Source organism: Thermobia domestica, chromosome 6, assembly GCF_964235325.1.
Source record: "Thermobia domestica chromosome 6, izTheDome1.hap1.1, whole genome shotgun sequence".
In the NCBI taxonomy this organism is placed as follows: domain Eukaryota; kingdom Metazoa; phylum Arthropoda; class Insecta; order Zygentoma; family Lepismatidae; genus Thermobia; species Thermobia domestica.
Genome location: NC_137459.1, coordinates 243,524,339 through 243,546,464, shown reverse-complemented (window position 1 = coordinate 243,546,464; position 22,126 = coordinate 243,524,339). Strand labels below are relative to the sequence as shown.

The 22,126-nt window shown below is 35.5% G+C and overlaps 1 protein-coding gene across 3 annotated transcripts in view; it reads right to left on the bottom strand.

The window, feature by feature from the left end:
* Positions 1–5,363: 5,363 nt before the first annotated feature.
* cos (kinesin-like protein costa) overlaps positions 5,364–22,126 on the bottom strand; it is a 159,350-nt gene continuing 142,587 nt past the window's right edge. For all 3 annotated transcript variants that reach the window (XM_081762687.1, XM_081762688.1, XM_081762686.1), the window contains 3 exons: positions 21,694–21,976; positions 15,090–15,286; positions 5,364–8,067 (listed from right to left, as the gene is read on the bottom strand). In XM_081762687.1, the coding sequence (XP_081618813.1) occupies positions 15,138–15,286; positions 21,694–21,976 (432 nt within the window). In that variant the 3' untranslated portion in view covers positions 5,364–8,067; positions 15,090–15,137. The remainder of the gene's footprint in view (positions 8,068–15,089; positions 15,287–21,693; positions 21,977–22,126) is intronic.

Here is a 22,126-nt window from a genome sequence, read left to right as displayed (position 1 = left end):
TGTTATTTGTCACTTCTTTAGCATCTCCCCGACGACTATTTTTTTTTTTTTTTTTTTTTTTTTTGGGTCTAGGAATTAATTCGTGCGGTTGGTACGCACACATGGAAGCTGTAGTACAAACACAAAATACATAAATACCTTAAGAAAAATATTGTCCATCGCTAGCCACCACTTTCGCCCATCTGTCAGGCAATGTACGAATTCCGTGGCGAAAGAAGTCCTCATCCTTGGAAGCGATCCAGTCAGAGACCCATGTTTCGATATCTTCTGAAGAAGTAAACCGCTGTCCAATCAAATCGTTGTTCATGCAATCGAACAAGTAGTAGTCCGAAGGAACAACGTCTGGTGAATACGGCGGGTGGGGTAAAACTTCCCATCCGACATTTTCTAAATAGGTTTTGACCGGTTTTGCGACATGTGGGCAAGCGTTATCATGTTGAACAATAAGTTTATCATGTCTGTTCTCCCATTCTGGTCGTGTTCTGGCCAGAGCTTGCTTCAAACGCATTAATTGTCGTCGATAACGTTCTCCATTCATAGTTTCACCCGGTTGCAGCAGCTCATAGTATACCACACCTTTCATATCCCACCATATGCACAGCATAACCTTTGCACAGTGAATATCTCGTTTTGGTTGTGATGGACCTGGTTCACCTGGTTTCACCCAGGCCTTTTTTCGTTTAGGGTTCTCGTAATGGATCCACTTCTCATCACCCGTAATAATTCGATGCAGAAACCCCTTTCTGCTCTGTCGTTGAAGCAGCAATTCGCAAATGTTTTTTCGTCTTTCAACGTCTCTGTCTTTCAATTCATGTGGAACCAAATGTGACATCTTTTGAATCATTCCCATGGCTTTCAAGCGTTTGGAGACTGTTGTTTGATCAACGCCTAATGCTGCTGCAAGTTGTTCCTGCGTTTGACACGAATCCTGCTCGAGCAATGCTGTCAATTCTTCGTCTTGAAATTTTTTTGGCTGTCCAGCTCGCTCTTGGTCTGCCAAGCCGAAATCACCACTTCTAAACCGTGCAAACCACTTCTGACACGTTCGCTCAGCTAGAGCATGGTCACCATACACTTCCACCAAAATACGATGACTTTCAGTCGCACTTTTCTGCATGTTAAAGTAATGCAGCAGGACACCCCGCAAAAACACTTTATCAGGCACAAATTGCGCCATGTTCACTTAACTACAAACAGGTGTTGTTGACGCTTTAATCCACTGCCCTATACTACGAACGATACGCGATGACAGGGGTTTGCAACACATGTGTGGATACACGGAACTGTGGGACGCTCCGTTCGTTGCGCCATCTCTTGTCCACCCGCACGAATTAATTCCTAGACCAAAATAATTATTTTGTTTATTTGTTTGTATACAGCTTGTTGTTCCTAATGCAATAAAAATTAAAAAAGAATGCGCATAAGTATGCACCGCTTGATATTAATTTTCCTTGGCAATTCAAAATTATTGTGAGAAAAATGCAAGATTGTATAAAAAATTAATAGTGATAATGATGAATTGAAACTTATCAATCGAATACAGTACTCAAAATTACTTCTATCGTTGATTATATCCAACCAGAATATGTTTTAAAGCATATTCTGTCCTAGTAAATTATTTTATGGCTTCTTTAACTCCAGGCTTCGAACACAGTGCTTTATATCCTCGTGCGACTTTATCAACTACAGAACCCCGCATTTTGTTGTTTTTGTAAATAGAAACGTAACTCTTTTTCATCACCATTAGAAAAGGATCTTATATGCTCTGGATTTAGATATCTCACAAGTAAACCTTACGTTTGGGTGAATCGAGTTGCTGACTGAGACACATATGAAAGAGTAGTACTAATTGTGGTCAGTATTTCAGTGAAGTAATAGGTGCGAAGCTCCAGGGGTTTAGGAGATATAGCTTCCAGAACATCACATGGAAGTACAGAATAGTCTTCATACAGTTGAAGGTAAAAGCTCTGTAAGACCTCTTGTAACGACAAAAGGTGAATAACAAATATATGGGTATATATTAGGACTAGGGGGAAGTCATATAGTAAGGGTATACCTGACGGCGGCCATCTTGAAATCCGCCATTTTGAATTAAGGTTAAGTTTTTAAAATAGGAATAGGGTCATGTGATACATGATTTAAGGCTCAAATTTAATCAGAAGAACAATGGTCACGTTAATTTTGAGTTACGCACAATTGGTAAAAAGTTACAGGGAAATTAAATATTGTTGCAGCATATGTATTAGTCCTTTACCCCACCTTGTAAATTTTGTTTTAATGATAATAATTAAATAAAAAGCAGGTGGATAAATATTAGGTCTATGGTAAGAGTTGCCTTGATGGCGGCCATGTTCAAATCCGCCATTTTGAAGCAGACAAAATTTTTAAACAAAACGCATAACATTGACACCTTATTAATAGCAAATTTTACCATAAATCCAACGGTATAACCATTTTTGCTTTATCATGAACCAGCATTTGTTATCGCATTCACAAGTTGCTAATTTAAGGAAAAATGACCAAAGAGGAATTGATTCATAATTGAACTTGGGTCTTTCTTCCAGAAAAGTCCTCAATTAGTACAATCAATATGTAGTTCAGAAAAGAGTGCATCACTTGCACAAATGCTCTGCTCACAGTGAGCACACCTGACAAAGGCAATCGAGTTACACTTCACACATCTGTCGTTAACAATTCCGTCAAACAGTAGTCGTAAGGAGCGATCCATTTAATTTTGTGCTGGTTAATGATAAAGCAAAAATGGTTATACCGTTGGAGTTATGGTAAAATTTGCTATTAATAAGGTATCACTGTTATGCGTTTTGTTTAAAAATTTTGTCTGCTTCAAAATGGCGGATTTGAACATGGCCACCATCAAGGCAACTCTTACCATAGACCTAATATTTATCCACCTGCTTTTTATTTAATTATTATCATTAAAACAAAATTTACAAGGTGGGGTAAAGGACTAATACATATGCTGCAACAATATTTAATTTCCCTGTAACTTTTTACCAATTGTGCGTAACTCAAAATTAACGTGACCATTGTTCTTCTGATTAAATTTGCGCCTTAAATCATGTATCACATGACCCTATTCCTATTTTAAAAACTTAACTTTAATTCAAAATGGCGGATTTCAAGATGGCCGCCGTCAGGTATACCCTTACTATATGACTTCCCTCTAGTCCTAATATGTACCCATATATTTGTTATTCACCTTTTGTCGTTACAAGAGGTCTTACAGAGCTTTTACCTCCAACTGTATGAAGACTATTCTGTACTTTCATGTGATGTTCTGGTAGCTGTATCTCCTAAACCCCTGGAGCTTCGCACCTACAACTTCACTGAAATACTAACCACAATTAGTACTACTTTTTCATATGTGTCTCAGTCAGCAACTCGATTCACCCAAACGTAAGGTTTACTTGTCAGAGCTTTTGTCAACTCGTATTTCAGAAGGGATCTCTCCAGAATCAAACTTTCAAGCAACTTCTGCACTCAATTTTCAATACAAGGATACCCTTGTAAGACCCCTTGCTTCAATTTTGCAATGCATGTCTTGAACCAAAGCCAACAGCAGCTATTTTGGCACGCAACAGATTTTCGCCTTTATCAAGATCAGTTTTTGGAGGTGATGTCTTCTGTAGAACATCTGTGTTTATGATGCGATGAACTATGATTTTTAACAATGTAGACAGTGAAGAAAAGGTGCTAGTGGATTGTTCGACTGAAAGCAACTTATTCAGCCAGAGGAAGAAAAAAGCCAGCTCAGCTTTGAAAACTAACATTTTGGTTGCTTGAATGTTCCTTTCACTTTGTTTATGTATTTCTCTAGGTGAGGCAAAAAGTCAATTGCTCTTTGTGCAACTTATACATTCTGGAGATATCTATAATTGAAGGAAACTTGAATGGAAATAGATCTGTTCCAATTATGGCAATGAGGTCTTCTCTTCTAGAAGCGATACCTGCAAAGAGGTTATACACTGATCGTAGAAAACTAATCAGATTACACTCCGTTGACTTTATTGCTCTTTTGAAGACACAATGTAGAGTATCACAATTATCAGTATCAAGAAGCTGCTTTCGGTCAGTTGATTCACAGGATAAGTACTCTTGCAAAAGCCTGAACACTTCAAGTTGACGTTGTGTCCATCCATGGACACCTACGAAGTTTTTCTCACACTTAAGCCTTGTAACGCAGTCTTTACTCCAATCAAAATGTCTTCGGCAGTATAATGACTTAAAATACGATGTCAAGCAATATGAAATGACTTTCCTGCACTGATTATCTCAAAAACTCAAGACAGCGCTTATTGCTTTTGTGATATTTTGTTCAAGCTTTCATCGTAACACACTACAAAATATGTACACTTTTCCACTTTATTTTTAAAGTTACTTTCCAAATTCTGCCCAAGACCGTAAGTTATAGCGTAAACTATTTTCTTTTCTACAGTTGTATCCCAGATGCAATTTCGCTATCAGGAAACATCATTTTCAAAGTACGCAGCCATCTGCTGCACTTCGCATCGACAGATGATTATCAACAGATTGAAAGTACCAGAGAATTTCTACCTTGCACATCTTGCCTTTATGAATGAACTTTTGCGGTAATTCCTTTTTGGGTCAGCTTTGTTGATGTTTGGGAAGTGGAGGGCAAATCTAGAACACAGTGAATTGGATGTAATTATGGTAGGCGTTGCTGTACAAGCGGCTACCCGTATAATTCCCGTCTCATTATGAAATTCCAATGTAACTCCCGTCTTTTTCCCGACACTCGAATTCCCGTATAATTTCAATTTTTCCCATACGCTGGACACCCTCGGTTTAATACGGAATCCGAACCACATGAGCTTTCACTGGAAATGGAATTCGGCTCTCTCGCGCCTTATGCGCGTACGCTAAATTTGGCATTATTCTATGAATGTACTCAGCTGAATACTTGCTAATGCAAGCTATGGGATATACGATGTATCTCAAAAAAAGTTGTGTTATACAGTATTAAATTATTTCAAGCCTCTCTGAGGTTTCCATCAGTAACACTTCTCTCGTTGCTATGCTTATTGTTGATTGCTAATCCACATGGGGGACATTCTTGAACAACCAAAATTAAGAATAAGAAAAATTCATACATTTTTGTCTAACTTACAGAACATCGTATATCTTCATTTGAGGGCTCCTATTCTTGAAAACAGAACTATAAGCGTTTAAACTGTAACGTACTCACATAAACATTGATAACAAAAAACTATACATATTGTGTTTACCAATCCTTAAACATATTTGATTTTTTCTTTAAAAAAAGAAAGAAAGAATCAAGCCCACCCCCAAAAATTATGCGTCTCATAATGAAATACAACAAATTATGAAAACAACTTATTTATTTGTTGACAATACTTTTAGTATAAATACATTTCATACAAAGACACAAACATGTTCCTGAGATTCTTTCTACCTGATTCCGTTGTTTACAGTCATACATTTACTGACGACGGACATATTTTGTAATTTTTCGCATATTTTGTACCAAGATACCTTGTCACTGAGCTATCGTGATTTAAAACTGACTTTCCAAAATTCCGGTAGCTTCTGGAAGACAATTCTGGAAGGCAATGTTTCCCCCTTTCTTTTTACCCATATTTCTCATGATGTCTGCTTATTTTGATAACAACGTTTTGTCATAAAATTATTAACAAAATGATTATAATGATTGTTTATTAAGGTTGGTGTCAAGGGACAAGTTTGGCCAATAGATGTCACTACAGTCTTCGTATATCTCTCACGTATTTTTTACCTTCCACGAAAATTTACAATTTCTCTTACAAATTTCAACGTAGAGACTTTAAATTTTTAGAGAAGGAACCTTATAACCTTTGAAGGCATCAATCCGTGCCGATTTTTTATTTAGAATTTTCTTCATTACTGAAACAGTTATATTGTTAATGATTTGGATATCAACAATCAAGTCATTTCAACAATGAAGAAAATTCTAAATAAAAAATCGGCACGGATTGTTGCCTTCGATAGGTTATGAAGTTCCTTCTCTAAAACTTTAAAGTCTCTAGGTTAAAATTTGTAGAAGAACTCGTGAATTTTCGTGAAAGGTAAAAAATACATTAGATATATACGAAGATTGTAGTGACATCTATCGACAAAGCTTGTCCCTTTAAACCAACCTTATCTGGAATACTGAGTAATTCAAACTGCGTTGAACTCTAAGTTAGATGCTTCTAATATCGACGAGCTCATTTACAAGTAAAAAGCTGATTCGTTTTTCAACTAAATTTGTGTCACTTTACCTTGTATATTCAGTGTAAAAAGCACTTTCTGTCATTTATTTACAAACACACACACACATATATAAATATGCTACATATTATATCTCAGTCGAAGAATTTGGAAACTTAAAATTTATAAAACGATAATTGTACGTGCTGTACTCTAAGTTGCCGGATCGTTTACTTTGAGGACAGAACATAGACTGAAAGTATTTGAGAATAAAATCTTGAGGCGAATATTCGTACCCAAGAGGAATGGGAAGTGGCGGAAACTTTATAACGAGGAACTGCATAATTTATATCGTTTACCAAACATTTTAGGGTCATCAAATCTAGGAGGCTTAGGTGGGCCCGTCATGTAGCTAGAATGGAAGAAAGTAGGAACGCCTTCAAAGTTTTAACTGGAAGTCAAATCGGAAAGCGACCATTAGGAAGACATACGCGCAGATGGAAGGACAACATAAAGATGGACCTCACCAACAAGAATTTTAGGAATGATCTAAAAGTGGATCAAAAGATTGCGATCTCAGCCAATAATTAGATGTTGGGTCAGGAGCCACAAAATTTTTGAACGGCCTCTAAATAAATCGAGTTTCCGTATATTTTACGGAACAAGCACATCAAACTGAGTTAAGTGGTAGTTTTGGTTTGGATACACTATATGCAGTTCTCCAGATATAAGACGTACAAGAAAACGTTTGGTTGAATGAAATATATTGGATTTTTTGGATCAGGGGCCACAAAAATTTTGGATGGCCCCTAAATCGAGTTTTCGTATATATATATATATATATATATATATATATTTTTTTTTTTTTTTTTTTTTTGGAATAAGCACATCATACTGAGTTAAGTGGTAGTTTTGGTTTGGATACACTATATGTAGTTCTCCAGATATAAGGCCTACAAGAAAATTTCTGCCTGAAAAATATTGGATCTTTTGATCCGAAAAAGAAATACAAAGTAGAAACTGGACGCAGTTGGCTAAGGGCAGAAGTCAATGAAGAGCTACTGTGAATGAGGCATTGGAGCTCCGGGTTAAATAGGCCATAGAGTTAATTTGGTTAGTTATTATATCTCAGTAATACTGTGTACTATCGTCTTGGTAGTATCATAATGACAGACTTGATGGGGATGTGTTTGTTTTAGTATCAATTTCATCTTTACTAGGTAGTGTGGTTCTCTTACAGCATCAATTTTTTTGTACAGAAAAGGGTTTTTGTAGATTTACTCGAAAATTATGCACGAAGATTTATCCTTAAACATGCCATTTTGCTCAGGTCGACTAGATCTAGCGATTACTACGGATCTTACCTTTGGGCAACTTTTGTCCGTTATACATTAACAATGTTGTAGAATCTTTACTCAGTATTAGGAGCTGCTGTTGCCTATCATTGTGTTTGCCCATCATTATGAAATGTATGAAGACATTATTTTAGACCTAAATACTTCAGTGAACAACGGAAGAAAGTGAAAAAGGACGACACAGAAACTGTCATTCTACATATTGCAATAACTTCATTCTTATCACGAATTTATGTGTGTTTTTTCATACAGCAATGATATACTATTGCTTAACATACTCCCTCTGCTTGTAGGAAAAAAAAATATAAACGGAACATGGCAAATTGAAAGTAATTTGTTTTTGGCACTATACACGAATAAATTCTCAGTTTATTCTTCTTTATATTGTGACGTAAGAAGTTCAGTTGCTTCTTTCGACTCAATTGCAAACAGGTACCACTTCCTTTCTATTTCTGCACTGAAACAGATTATCTTCATATGCTAACTGAAAGAAAAAAGAAAAAAATATCACTGAATATTGTACAAGTAGACATACTTTAGGTAAAACTTGAAAAAGTAGATAAATGTCAATTTGTTACAGTTCAAACTTACACTTCCTAAAGGTGAGTTTTCTATTGTTTTAATATGCATACAATAGCTGGCCTAGCACGAACGGAGTGTAATTCAGGAGACGCATGTTTTCCAGCATAGGAGCAATCGGACAGAAGCTCAGATTTCTTTGTAATCGCCTTAAGAATTCAGTTAGAAGATTCATTAGAAATGAAAAATGCACTAAAGGCGTTTAGTCATATCATCCCTTTGAAATCACTATTACAAAAGGCGGCTAAAATTAGGACTGAAACGTAAAATTAAGTGAAATGTTTAAATTAACGTCCCACACTCATGCCCTGTGATTAGGAGATGAATGGTTGATGTAAAGGAATGATTAATGGGAGGGAATGAAAGTCATCGAGAAAGCTCACAGGAACGATGGTGACCACAATAAGTTTGTATTCTGTAAGATTGAACCAGGGACCCTTCTCATCAAAGTTGATGGTATATCAACTGAGCCACTCGTACTCCCCTCCCTTTGGGTTGAAATCTGGCTATTTCAAACAGTTGACATAAATTTGTATGCAATTTTTTTTACACTGTTTTGTGGGTCTAATTGCTATCCAGCCAAGTTAGCTGAAACCTACTTTCTCGTTCTTTCGGAAGTTTCTGACTAACACTTCTCTTTTATTCTTCTTCTTCTTCTTCTTGCTATTATTATTATTATTACATTTCAAATAATAAATGTAATTTGTCTATATTCTATTCTGAAGAGTTAATGTAAACTCTTCTTTCCTTAATAAGCGGTTAATGGCACTGTACATTTTCCACTTTCGTTATAATCTCCGTTTCTTAGACATTTTTTACTGGATAAATAACTGAATAGTTTTGGGACAATAGAGTGCTAATCCTTATTTTGTTTCAAGAAAAGTAAAATCAAGTTTTAAAGATCCCATAAACCAAAATATTGTAACTCCAAGGTTGAAACTACTTCCAATATCTTAATGGTCTTTAAAGAACACACTAAAACATCTATAATTTCCATTATAAACCTCACATTGAAAGAAAATCCTATGATTAAAAGTAGTACGGTGTATTCTGGTTAATACTTCATTACCACAGATAGTTAACCATTTTCTCCTATGAATGACATCAGAAAATTCGTCATGCCATGTCTTATTATGACATTTCAGGTTCATCAAATTTTATAGATCTTGTTTGTACAGGGTGTGTAACAACTACAGAGTAGAATCCAGTTTGTACATAAGGCACTCAAACTCACGATCACACCCAGGAGGACGGATATGGGAGTCAAAAACCCACACAATTCTCAAGTTAATACTAAAAAAACTCAACTTCAGGTAACAGTAACTTAGTTACGTGCTTCCATGTAGCTAAACTGTTAGCGCGCGAACATTTGGTGAGCGTGGTCTAAGTTCAATTCTCAGTGAAGGCACAAGATTTTCACTATTCGCCCCAAAACCAGAAATAATAATGACGAGAATCAATATGCTTAGCGCACATTAGTCAACTGAAAACCATTTAGATATTCACAGCCCTTCACGTACTGTAACTGCACAGAATCCAGTTTGGTAACTTCATTATGCAACAAGAAATTCAAATTTGTTCTCACTATTTACATATATAAAATAATATAATCTATTGTGACACAAACAATCACCAATCCGGGCGGGCACAATTTATGTTTGGTTAAATTGTAAAATTTACTAAGTAAATCTCACAAAATAATAACCAGATGTTTCTATACTACCAATTAACAAATGCAGTAACTGCCATATATAATAAAATTGAACATTTTAACTGTAATTAAATATAAGAGATTTATCCTAAACGTTTAGAACAAGTGACATACATAAATAATTCACATAATGAAATTAGACATTATGATTAATGAGATTTATGTAGATGTAACTTTCCACTGACATTTGTTTGCAGTTGTAGATCAGGTTTATTAATGGAAATTATTTGCAGCGACTTCAAATGCTCATCTGTTAACTTGGATCCCTAAATATCTTTCGTATATATATATTTCATTTTGGAGAACGTTTTCTCACACAGATAAGTTGTTCCGAAAGTGGAAAGAATGCCACGAGCAAATTTATGCAACTGATCAAGCTGCGTGAGTGTAAGATTCATATGGTAAAAGAAGAAAGATAATGCGAACAGCTGCAGAACATAAATTTATTCCACATTGGTAATGGAAATCTCAGATAAGTCTCTAAATTTTAAGCTGTGAACTAAAAAGCAAGAACTCACGTATATCTGAAATAGTCTTAAAATTTTCATTTTTAAATGTTTTTAAAATTTCATTCTTAGTAAATCAAAATTCCCTGATGCAGCAGAATTCCCTGATTTCCCCTTTATTTTTTATATTCCCTTAAATTTCCCGGTTTTCCAGGTCTGTCTCCAACCTGAGCTTCTATTAGGAGGATATTCATTTACTGCGCATTTTTTTAATTAAAAAAAATGTGTTATTTGTCTGTTGCCACGTGAAACTTTATACTCTCTTCTACTTACGAATTTATAAATAAGGAAGTTCTCTTTTAGTATTAAGGCTATGAAAACAAATATATGTAACTCAGTTTTAATAAAACAGAAGATTTGCTCCTAATTAGTCCGTCATTGAATGCATTTTCAAATTTATTAGTTGTTGACCATTTGACCTAAGTAATGTTCTTAGCTTTCAAGTCATCATTGACTACCAACTAGTTAGCACTTACAATTGATTTTTTCATTAATTTTCTAATTAGTGCTCTACATTCTAATGTTCCTCCGAATTAGCTTTTGTTCAATTAGAAGAAAAGATAAAATATTTTTACGTAATATACGAATGAATAACATCTTAAGTTTGTCTTGCAATGTGTGATTGATAAGAAAGGTTTTTGAAAAAATGAAATGAAATCTTTAAGTTTTACGTCCCACGGTTATGCCGGTTAGGCTAAAGGAGACGGTGATGATGAGAGATGAGTGAAATGGTGGAATGAAGAAAGTGGGAGGAAAAGGGGGAACACCGAGAAAACCCACAAGCACGGTGTTTGTCCTCCACAAAGTCCATGCGGCGCGAGCTGGGATCGAACCAGGGACCTCAAGCACCGGAGGTGAACGCTCTACTAGTGAGCCACTGCGCCCCCCTGAAAAGTTTTTGAATTTGACTCTAAATTACTTTGTACTAGCTGAACCTGTGCTCTCTACATAGAGCATTATTCACATATGAGCATGGATCTCCTTGTCATTCTCACAACATCTGTACATATTCCTTTACAGACACAAGTGAAAGATGTCTTTATAAAAATTCTCCAAGGGAAAGTCTCCAAGGGGAGATTTTTTCGATTATTTTTTTTTCAAATCTTGCATCATCTGCAAGATTTGAGCCTACTTCCGTTTGGAGTTTGTAATTCATGTAAGATCAGTGTTCTCTTTCTTGTTGCATGCTATATGTAATAAACGAATACATACACACACAATTAATTATAATGTCAGTGATATATGGTGTTCATTGGGCAAAACACTCCAAACAATAAAGATGTACCTTACTTGTACACTGGAGAAATGGTTATCCTTCGTTACTCATTATCATTTGGCCATCAAACAAATACCTGAGAGATATACAATCCCTGTATACAACTATGTTGTGTTAGAATATTTAACTCATGTGATATGATGGTTTACTTTTTTAAAATTTCAACACTTCCAGTGTATCCCTAAAAATGTAATAAAGAAATAACGGCCACGTATTTTAAATATTCAATTAGAACTAGACAATCTACACAAAATTTGAAATCGACCAGCGAAAACAGCACGTTTCTAGCATTTGTGGTTTTCGTGATCTCATTGTTGAAAGGATTGGAGACAAACATACAAACCTAGCATTTTAATATATAGACTAGCTGAACCTGCGCTCTCTACACAGTGCATCATTCGCATATGAGCATAGATCTCCTTATCATTCCTTACAACATCTGTACATGTCCCTTTACAGACACAAGTGAAAGACGTATTGATTTAGAAAAAAAGCCAAGGGGTATCATAAAGGCGAGACTTTTTTCGATTATTTTTTCTCAATATCTTGCACCGTTTGCAAGATTTGTGCCTGTTTCCGGTTAGAGTTTCTAATTCATGTATGACCAGAGTGTTCTTTCTTCTTGCATGCAGTATCTTATAAGCAAATACATTACATACACAATTAATTATAATGTCAGTTATATATGGTGTTCATTGGTCAAAACACTCCCCCCCCCCCCAAAAAAAAAAGGTTCATCTTAGACTGGAGAAATGGTTATCCTTCCTTTTCCATTATTATTTGGCAATAAAACAAACGCCTGATACATATACAACCCCTATATACAACAGTGTGGTGTTGGAATGTATAATGCTTAGGATGTGATGCTTTAGTCTTTTTTTTTAATTTCAACACTTGCAATGTACCCGTAAAAATGTAATAAAGAAATAGTGCCCATGTTTTTTAAATATTCAATTAGAACTGGACAATCTACATGAAATTTGCAATCGATCAGTGAAAACGTCATCTTTCTAGAGCCTGTAGTTTCCGAGATCTCATTGTCGAAAGGATTGGACATAAAGATGGCAGCACAATTCATTTGCATTTAGTTCGGAGAAGGCTTATTAAAGGCAAAGTCCTTTGAAAAATAATTTAAAAGGATAAACTTTGTGAAAAATATTTCTTTAAGTAATTTATTTAAAGTACACTCTTTTAAAAATATTTGACTTTTTTATAAACGTGAAATCACAAATAACCGTAAATCAAATGTTTGAAAGCTAAGGTTATAGGTTAGAGCTCGGTTGCTCTTAATTGGTACTGTAGCATTTTAATAGATAGATTATAGCATATCACAAGAACAAATGTTTTGTATTATTTGCTGTCTTCACTTTGACGTTAAGTGTGTATAAAAAAGCGGCGTGTAGAAAAGTTTTTTGTTGAAAGTTAACTAATAAAATATTTCGAATTTGTTATAGAATATATTATTTTGCATTTACATTATAAATGTGAGTTTTTATTACCATTTGGTATTATCTTTGGAATAGTTCAAACAATGATGTTAATATCTGATGATAAAATCATCTTTGGTTCATTAGAAATTCCGTTACTTTTAGTTCTGTCGAAGCTTCTCGAACCACATATGTTGTTCATGATGTTCAATATCACTAAAAGAAACAACATTACTGAGAACATAGTCACTTTGACACTGAATGTTAAAATTTAGGCTATTGAAAGTAATGAGTATCGTTTGAGAAGATCAAGGACCACTTGGCGTGACGTCAGGACCGTAGCACACTAGCTTTTCTACTAGGCGGTGTTCGCACTATCAACTGTATCAGATGTTAATTACTAAGTCCACTGTATATTAATCTATACATCCTTTATTTATTTATGTTCTACAGTCATATCCTAAAGGCTTACAAACTAAGTGCCAACCGTAAATCGAATCTGGAACCATGTACACCAGACGTAAGTGTTCTAACTTAGCTAGACGGAATAAGGAGTTTCCTCTTCTAATCTACTGTACCACATTCTTATTAATTTTATTGCCTGATCAGAAAGATAACGTGTTCTAATGGTCTTAGAAATTAATTAATATGTATCTAACCAGAAAATTAATAAGACGTAAACAAATAGGGTTTACAGACGTAACAAGAAGCTTCTTTTTAACGTTACACTAAAAACTGACAGTCAAGAGCAGAAAGCAGAAGCATATTCAGACAACACAGTATGAAAACATTAAACATTACACAGTTCTCCATCTTCAGAAAGTACACGGCTGAGTCAAAAGTTTTGCCATATTTTGGTCACTTACTTGCTTTATGCGTCAAGTTTCAACGAAAGCTACCTAGAACTCGAAGCAGAAGCCATCGTACTGTCTCGTCTTAAGCCACCTTTCTGCCAATTTTTCGATACTACGCCAATATTAGCTCATGTCGCTTTAGAAAAAAAAAAATCCTGCATTGCAGCTTTCACCTCCCCTTGCTAGCTGAAGCATTGGGACCGCAGAAAGTGAGCCATAGGATACAAGTAATAACCCGATAGTACGAGATACGTTGGTGTGGCATCAGTACAACTCACCAATGGAGAATATTTTTGGCACATAATGACATAAATCAGCTCTGCCTTAGTACAGATTGGTATGGATGGCTCTAACGTACGAACAGAACTCGTGGTGAATTATCCCCTCATAATTCCACCAGACACAGAGCACCACCTTGTGTTCGAAACACCCATGTTTGGCGACAGGTTCTAGAACCCAGCTGTTGTTTAACCACTGATTATGCACGTTAGGATTTCGGAAAATATCCATTTTCGCCGCATACCGTTATTCTCTTTAGGATTACCGGGTTTCCATAAGTTTCTTACATACATCCACTCGTCTCTTTCCTGAGCTAGGGTCAATTTGTGAGGCACATTTCGGCAGCTCCGTATGCTTTGGCCAAGGTCGTAATGGTGAACCAGGCTGGACTGTGAGATATCGAGCTTGCTTGACAACTTCCGAGTGCTAGTCCTCAGTTTTACCTCAATGGCCTGGCGCACCACTATGGAATTCACGATTTTCGGCCTACTTGATCTGGGTTGATCGGCGAGGTTCTTGAAGCCTGAGCACAATCTCTTGAACCATTTGCTTGTAGTTCTGTGATTAACTGCCCTTCACCTTACGAACAACAAATGTTTCAAATTGCTTTCGTGGCGTTGGGGAGTATTTCAAACTCGCAAAGGAAAAGTTGTAACTTTATCTTTGTGGCCTTTAAATTACACACGGAACCTAGCAACTGCACAACCTTCAGGGCACAAACTACAACTATCTACAGCTCTACTAGCAACCACCAATGGCATGAACTGCCTTGGTTACGACATATACACGGCCAAGGATGTAGGTGTATGCTGATATTGCAAAACTTGACACATTCTTGTCTTTTAATTTTTTTAAGACTCCGATATAAACTTACCTCAGGAAACAAATGACTAGATAATTCGTGTGAACAATCAATTCGCTGTCAGTGCCGATTTTTAGGTTTCTGCTGTTGAATAATGAGTTTGTTCTTTTCTCTCGTAACTTTCGTCTTTGGTGCTGGAGGGGCGTTCTTGAATTTCTCTAAATTATGCTGTGGAATTGTCACTGGACTTGTTCTGCTACTACTTCGAGCTGAAAGAAAGAAAAAAAAAGTGAGTAAAGTTTCTTTCTACGAATTATCTGCACCTATTTACTTTACAAAAACTATTGTTCATAAAATATATATGCATTCGTTTCATTGATAAAAGTAAATCTTATTTCAGAACATAGCTTTAGAAGCTAAAAGAAAACGTTTCCTTCTTAGATCTCAACAGCACCTTGATTTCACTTAAAATGCTCATAAACATATGAATAAATTGGCTTAGAAAATAAAATATGGCAAATTATATTTTATACTCACATGAGAAGAGATCATTGACAAAGGAACAAAGAGTATATTAGTGCATATCGAGTTTGGAAATGGCGGAAGTCTCAAGCAAAGATCTATGGAATGTTATGCGATTGAAAGGTAAACAAATGTAACAATTTGACTATGGTATTTAGTAATTTACAGAGAATTGTCAAAGAAACTTGTACTAAAATCAGTTTCCTTCCAAAATTATCAATGAAATGTATGTGTCAGTTCACACCTTAGCAGGTTACGGCGTAGAACTTTTTTCTTTCTCTTAATTTTCCTCAAATACATTGTTTCATATTTTCTACGTTAGATAAAGTAACGTTTAAAATATTTGCGTACTTGTCAATTCAAGCAAAATTCACACCGTATCACCTGAAATATTTCATTTCCATTCATCTGAAATATTTCACTGAAATTTCAGAAAAATATTTGTTTTTGTTTTTATGATTGTTTAATACAGATATGACACTGGTACTGTGGAAATAAAGATAGCAGCTATTACAGTGAATACAGTCTCTTTATTAAAATAGGCTAATTTACCAAGCAAGAAGTATGACGTAAGAAATGTAAGACTTTTGTTATACGAGTATACGACAGTATCGACAGTTCCCATGTTTAACTGACTTTAATATGTTTCTGCATCAGAAACATCAGAATGAGCACTGTCACTGTTCTCAGAGGTATTAGATCCATCAGTCTCTGCATACAGCACATTGACATCAGTGTCACCATCATCAAATTCTGTAGGTGTAAAAGTGTCTGTATCTTCTTCACGCATTGGGTCCATTAGTCCTTGAATATGCTTCTTCCTTTTTTTCACTGAATATCCACTTGTTCCTGCTGTAGGCTCATTTTGGTTACAACTCGGACGACTCCTCTTAGAAAGGGGAGATGGCTTTTCATCTCCAACAGATCTCTTTTTTTAAATAGTGATGTGTACTTCAGGTCATGCTTTACAAAAGTCAGTTTAGCAGCACATTCATTTGTTAAACGGTTGCGTTTCTTCATATGGATGTTCTCATATGTGCTAAAGATCCTTTCACAAGGAGCAGATGTGGCAGGAAGGCCAAGGACTTTTCTTGCAACTTTTGTGAGCTCACAAGAAGGACATAGTCCATTCCACCAAGTTAGAGGAGACACCTTTGGCGCAGCAGACCACAGATATTCTTTGGACTAGACATTTTCTTTCATTCTGTATTGTGCAAATTGGCCCAGAACTTCTGTCTCATCAACATCTGAATAAAGCCTTGAAATCTGACTCAGATATTCTAGAGAGTCCGATTGTTCTTCGGTGGTCAAGTTCTTGCCTCTGTAACTTGGATCTAGAATATTCGCTAACAAATGTACAGGACGCAGGCAGATTTGCTTACGGTCCTCGAAGAATTGCATGATGTTTTGCTCTTCCCTTTTAAGAACAGTAGCGTTTGAAATTGTGTTCAGGATTTTCTCCCTCAGGTCGGAAAATATTTCATACACTGCTTATCTGAGGTTTGCTGCTTTCGATTTTAATGATCCAGTCTGCTATTGGAACAATTAAACTATGAAAATTGCTATTTCGTCCCAGAAGACATATTGGAGAATGAGGGCCTTGGTTGTTTTCGATAGTAATTTTTGCTGCCTTTTCATCAATACACACAATTGTTTTGCAGCAGCAATAGTGCTCATTTGTTTTGCAGCAGACTGCCCGAAGAAATTTCGTGCGAACCCCATCGACTCACAGCTGGTAGTTTCACTGTAATTTTCTTCCCTGTTTATTTTTCCTTGAACGTTGCATTCACCATTGCATTACCGTTGATTTCGTTTATCATTTTTTGTTTGGTCAGTAAGATGCTTCAGGTTGTCTATTTTCACCATTTCCTGGATAAGCAAGTTCAGAACCCATGTGCCACACAACCATCAGTTGTGACATATGGATACTTTTCTACCATTTTTTTGCATGCTGTTTTCATATTTGCTGTGTTACTATGCCAATGAAGGTTTCTGGCCCGACTTGTTCCATCACATCGGTTTTGATTTTAGCAATGTATGGAGCATCATGTTTCGTACTTTTACTTGGAAGAGACTTATAAAAAATTGGCTCGGTTGTGGGGTGTGGTTACAACGAGGTCAATGATATTTTCTCTTCTTACGTTTGTCCACCCATCACACATTAGTCCAACTGCTGAAGCGCTTTCTATCTTAGAATCACACCGTGATTTTACTCGATTATGCTCTATGTCCAAAAGTGAATTTGAAGTGAAATCGACTGGGCATTTTCCATGTCGGCTGCAATTTTTAAACTATTTCATTTTGAAATATTTCAAAGCCCTGAAATATTTCATTTGAAATATTTCACGCTCACAACTCTACAAGTGAATGATTATGGAAGAGTTGGTGGAATAAGAATGTGGAAGGAAATGGGAGTATCCCGAGAAAACCCATGGACACGATATTGTCCACCACAAACATACTTGACCGGGGATCGAATCCTACCACTGAGCCACCGTGTCCCCCCTACAATGAACTTATACACTGATAATTATACGCGATTAAACACAACTGCTAGTCAGATTAAGCTAATCAACGTCAGTGCATACACTAAGATTACAGACTCAGCTTTTAACATCAAAGAAAGGAAATCATTCGTTTTTTTGAGAACGCTAATTGCTAAATACACACAATGCACGTGTTGAATGTTGAATTTTCCGTGCAGTATACACAAACATGACCTATTGAAAAGACGGATACAATACCGGTTGGAAAATGATGGTTCTGTCAAGGAAGGTGACTAAATTCACGAGTTATTTCATGTAATAATCACATTTAATACCTCGAGCTTCCAATCAACCGCCATTCTCGACACATGAATAATTATTATCTTATTGGTTTACCATTATTGAAAAAAAAAGTCACGTTTCTGAAAACATTTCATTTTTCTTTACACTTTTGAAATGTTTGATCATTTTAATAGGAGGAAACAGTATCGACACGTTTATTTTTAATATTTTTGTTCAATAATAGCGTAAAATAATTAAATTAGTAGCAAAGGACTTAAGTATAGGCTAACCTTCTTCCACTGTCAACACAAAATTTTACTCAGGATCTTTTCACGCACCTAAGTTCACATCGATATTTTATAATAATAATAATAATAATAATAATAATAATAATAATAATAATAATAATAATAATAATAATAATAATAATAATAATAATAATAATAATAATAATAATAAGGTATATCTCAAATAATGCACCCAGAAGTCACTATTTTCATGCAATAGCTAATAAAGTTCCATTACGAAAGGTTAACTATTAAGTCTAGGCATTTTCTACCTTTTCTAATTAATAAAGGCTGGTATTGGATTCAAGGAAGATAGCTCCTTCTCACATAATACTTCTTTCGAAATAATTTTAAAAATTAGATTAGAGACATTTGAGAAAAAATGAGACATTCTCGAGCCGTCTCGTGTCTTAGTCATTTGTCTCGTCTCGTCTTGGACCTCAAGAACCGGATCTCGTCTCCAATTTTGTATTCTTTTTAGACACGTCTCGTCTCTGCACATCCCTAGGCACCTGGAACTTTATTATATTTCTACTCAAAACATTATTTCAATAATGATTACAAATTATCATAATTGACGTCAACACAAATTACAATTATTTCAATGGAATCACGTTTCAATGGAATTTGACCATTACTGCTACAAAAACAACGCTAAAAATTACTACTGCTTTTTATATTACTATTATTACTATTATAATTTAATATATCGAGGTGAACTTGGGCGTTTCAACATGCTCTAGGTAAAATTATATGTATGGCACTGGTGTACTGTATAATACGTATTTACTGGACATTTCTTTTACAGGAATATACAACGTCGAGGTCGATTTGTTTGGAGTTTAACGTCTCTCTCAGCACCGACAATATATCAGGCATGTGCCTACAGCTAACGTAGAATCGGAACTACTTAAGATATTACCGGGAATCAAATGTGGGCAGTATGCTAACAATATAGACACAAGACAGCTACTGATAAGCGTCGGCATCAAGTAAATAATACACATGTGTATTAAGTACAAACGGTAGTGCAAAAGCTGGCGACACCTACCTGCGACATAACAAGCGTGTCGTATCAAAGTTATTTGCACAAAACAATTTGAGTCTAGTGTCTCTGTAGCAACTTGGGACTCGGGGATTCAAGCCTAAATGCCTATTATCCCATTCCCATTTTTTCTTTTTCACAACATATATAAAGAAAATGGAGGTATTTTTCATGAAACATCATTTACAGGATACACGATTTTTTTAAAAATAGTACTGTGAATCACAATGAAACGAAACGCTCAAACTAATCCTTCTTCACTAGTGAAAGAAAGCTGATGGCAACACACTTCAATTTTTTTAAATAATGCGCTAATTTTGTCTTCAACTGTTACATGGAAGCACAAATAAGACATAACATATGTATACACATAAGTAATGTCTTACTATGGCTCACTCCTCTTTATATTAAAACGTTATTGCAAGATGTGATACTTTGGAAAATGAGGGAAATATGAACAAAATGTATCAGGAAATTGAATTATTTCAGAAGAAAGAAAGGACAAACCCAACAGTAGAAAAATAGTAAAGGAAAACAAATTTTAGGCAGAAAAAACGAAGACAACATGGTGATGAATTCTCACAAGCACTTCAAGGCATGAGGAATGGGAAAGGAACTGGAGTGGAAAACATATCTACTGAGTTCATTAATAATCTGGAAAGCTCATGTTGAGAAAGAAAGCAATAAATAATTCGTGTATGCTATGAACTACATGAAACGGGAAAATGGTCAGGTCTGTGATGATTACCGTGGGAAAGAAAGACAATGTAAAAGGATGTGAGGAGCACAATGTAATATGAACTTAACCGGCAATACTGAAGAGGAGACTATATGCTGCAAGAGATGAGAAATTTGAGGAGAAACAGTATAGGTTTAAGAAAGAAAAGGGCACCAATACCCATGGTTTTCAGTAAAAGACTGATGAAGGAAGGAGAAAAAAGGTTATGTAGTATTTTCCTTTTTTTAAAATTTATTTAGAAAATGCTTTTTATCGAGTACTCCAGGATACGTTTATGGGATTGCTTAAGTAGGTAGGATGGAAAGGAAGGGTTGAAGTTTCGTAAGAAACTTGACCCAAGGATAAGAGCCAAAATAAAGTAAATGACAAAAGGGAAATTGGAAGGAGAATTCAACAGAAAGTTGCTGTTCTCTACACATTCAATATCTACTTAGAAGAAATACTAAAAAGGGCACTACATAGGTAAGACAGTATATCGATAGAAGGGTTAAAGATATTTGTTTTGCAGGTGATGGGCTCTTATAGCGGAATCTAAAATGAAAATTACCAGAATGTTTGTAAATTTGAAGGAGAGCAATAGAAACCCATGAGATGAAAAATGTTAAAATGATAAAAGAGAATGGTGATTGAAACGAAGGGAACTGTGTCAAATATAGAAATACGAGGGAAGAAAATAGGACTAGTTTTCAGGACCTCGGTGAAAATTTGTAGTAGTAACTGTAAATAAAAGCGAGGATAACATTAACAAAACGAGCTTTAGGAAGAAGAAAAGTATGCTTTTTTGGTCGTTTAATAAAAGTTATGGAAAAGGACTCATCAAATGTATCGTGTGGGGTGTACTGTATGAGGCAAAAATGTGATCAACATACAAACCAGCTTTAGAATGGAAAAACAATGAAAAATGCAAGTCGAAAGTTCTGGAAAGAAAAACAAAAATAAAGACGTTATAAAAAAGAGAGGAAGTTGTGAAATTGTCTCAGAAGTTTTATCTTACTAGGGATGAGATACAAGGTATGGTAGAAGGTAAAAGAAGAGGGAAACGTAACTTCAGGAAAGCATTCAGGAGAACTATTCTTATCTCCAAATGAACAGCTTATCGAAGGAGCATATTGAATGGGACTTTTGCGGTAAGTGACCTATCAAGTAATAGCAGCATCTTAATGGTAATAATGATATATTTGACTTTACACTTTATAATATTTTCCTTACCATTTTTGAACCATTGGAGTGTCAGTACAGTTAACAGTTCTATTAACTAGTAGCTTTTGGGCAATTAGAGTATAAAAAAATGTGAAACATTTAAAAACACGGGTACCTGAACGTTCTGACTCAATATGAGCCTCTAGTTGTTGAATTCTTTTTCTCAAGCTCTTGTTTTCTCTGTTGCTTTCTTGTAGGGCCTGTTCCAGCTGTCGCACATGTGGTGCTTCTGTACCTGAGCTCCCACTGGAATCTTCAGCCAGCTGAAGCAAAAGTAGAGCTACCTTTGATTCAGCTTCCTTTTGCGTTGTGACGATTTTTCTTTCAGCATCTAACTGTATCTGTTGCATAGCATTAGTCAATGCACTTATCCTCATTAGTTGAGCTTCATTCTGAGCCTTCAGAAACAGAAAAATAAATACATCAAAAACTCACTTGAAATATTAAAACTTCAAAGAAACAATAAAAATATAATAAACGATTATAAAAAAGAATAAAAAAAATCATATCTGAGGGAGTGAAGCGCATCACTGTCAAGTTTCTGCATT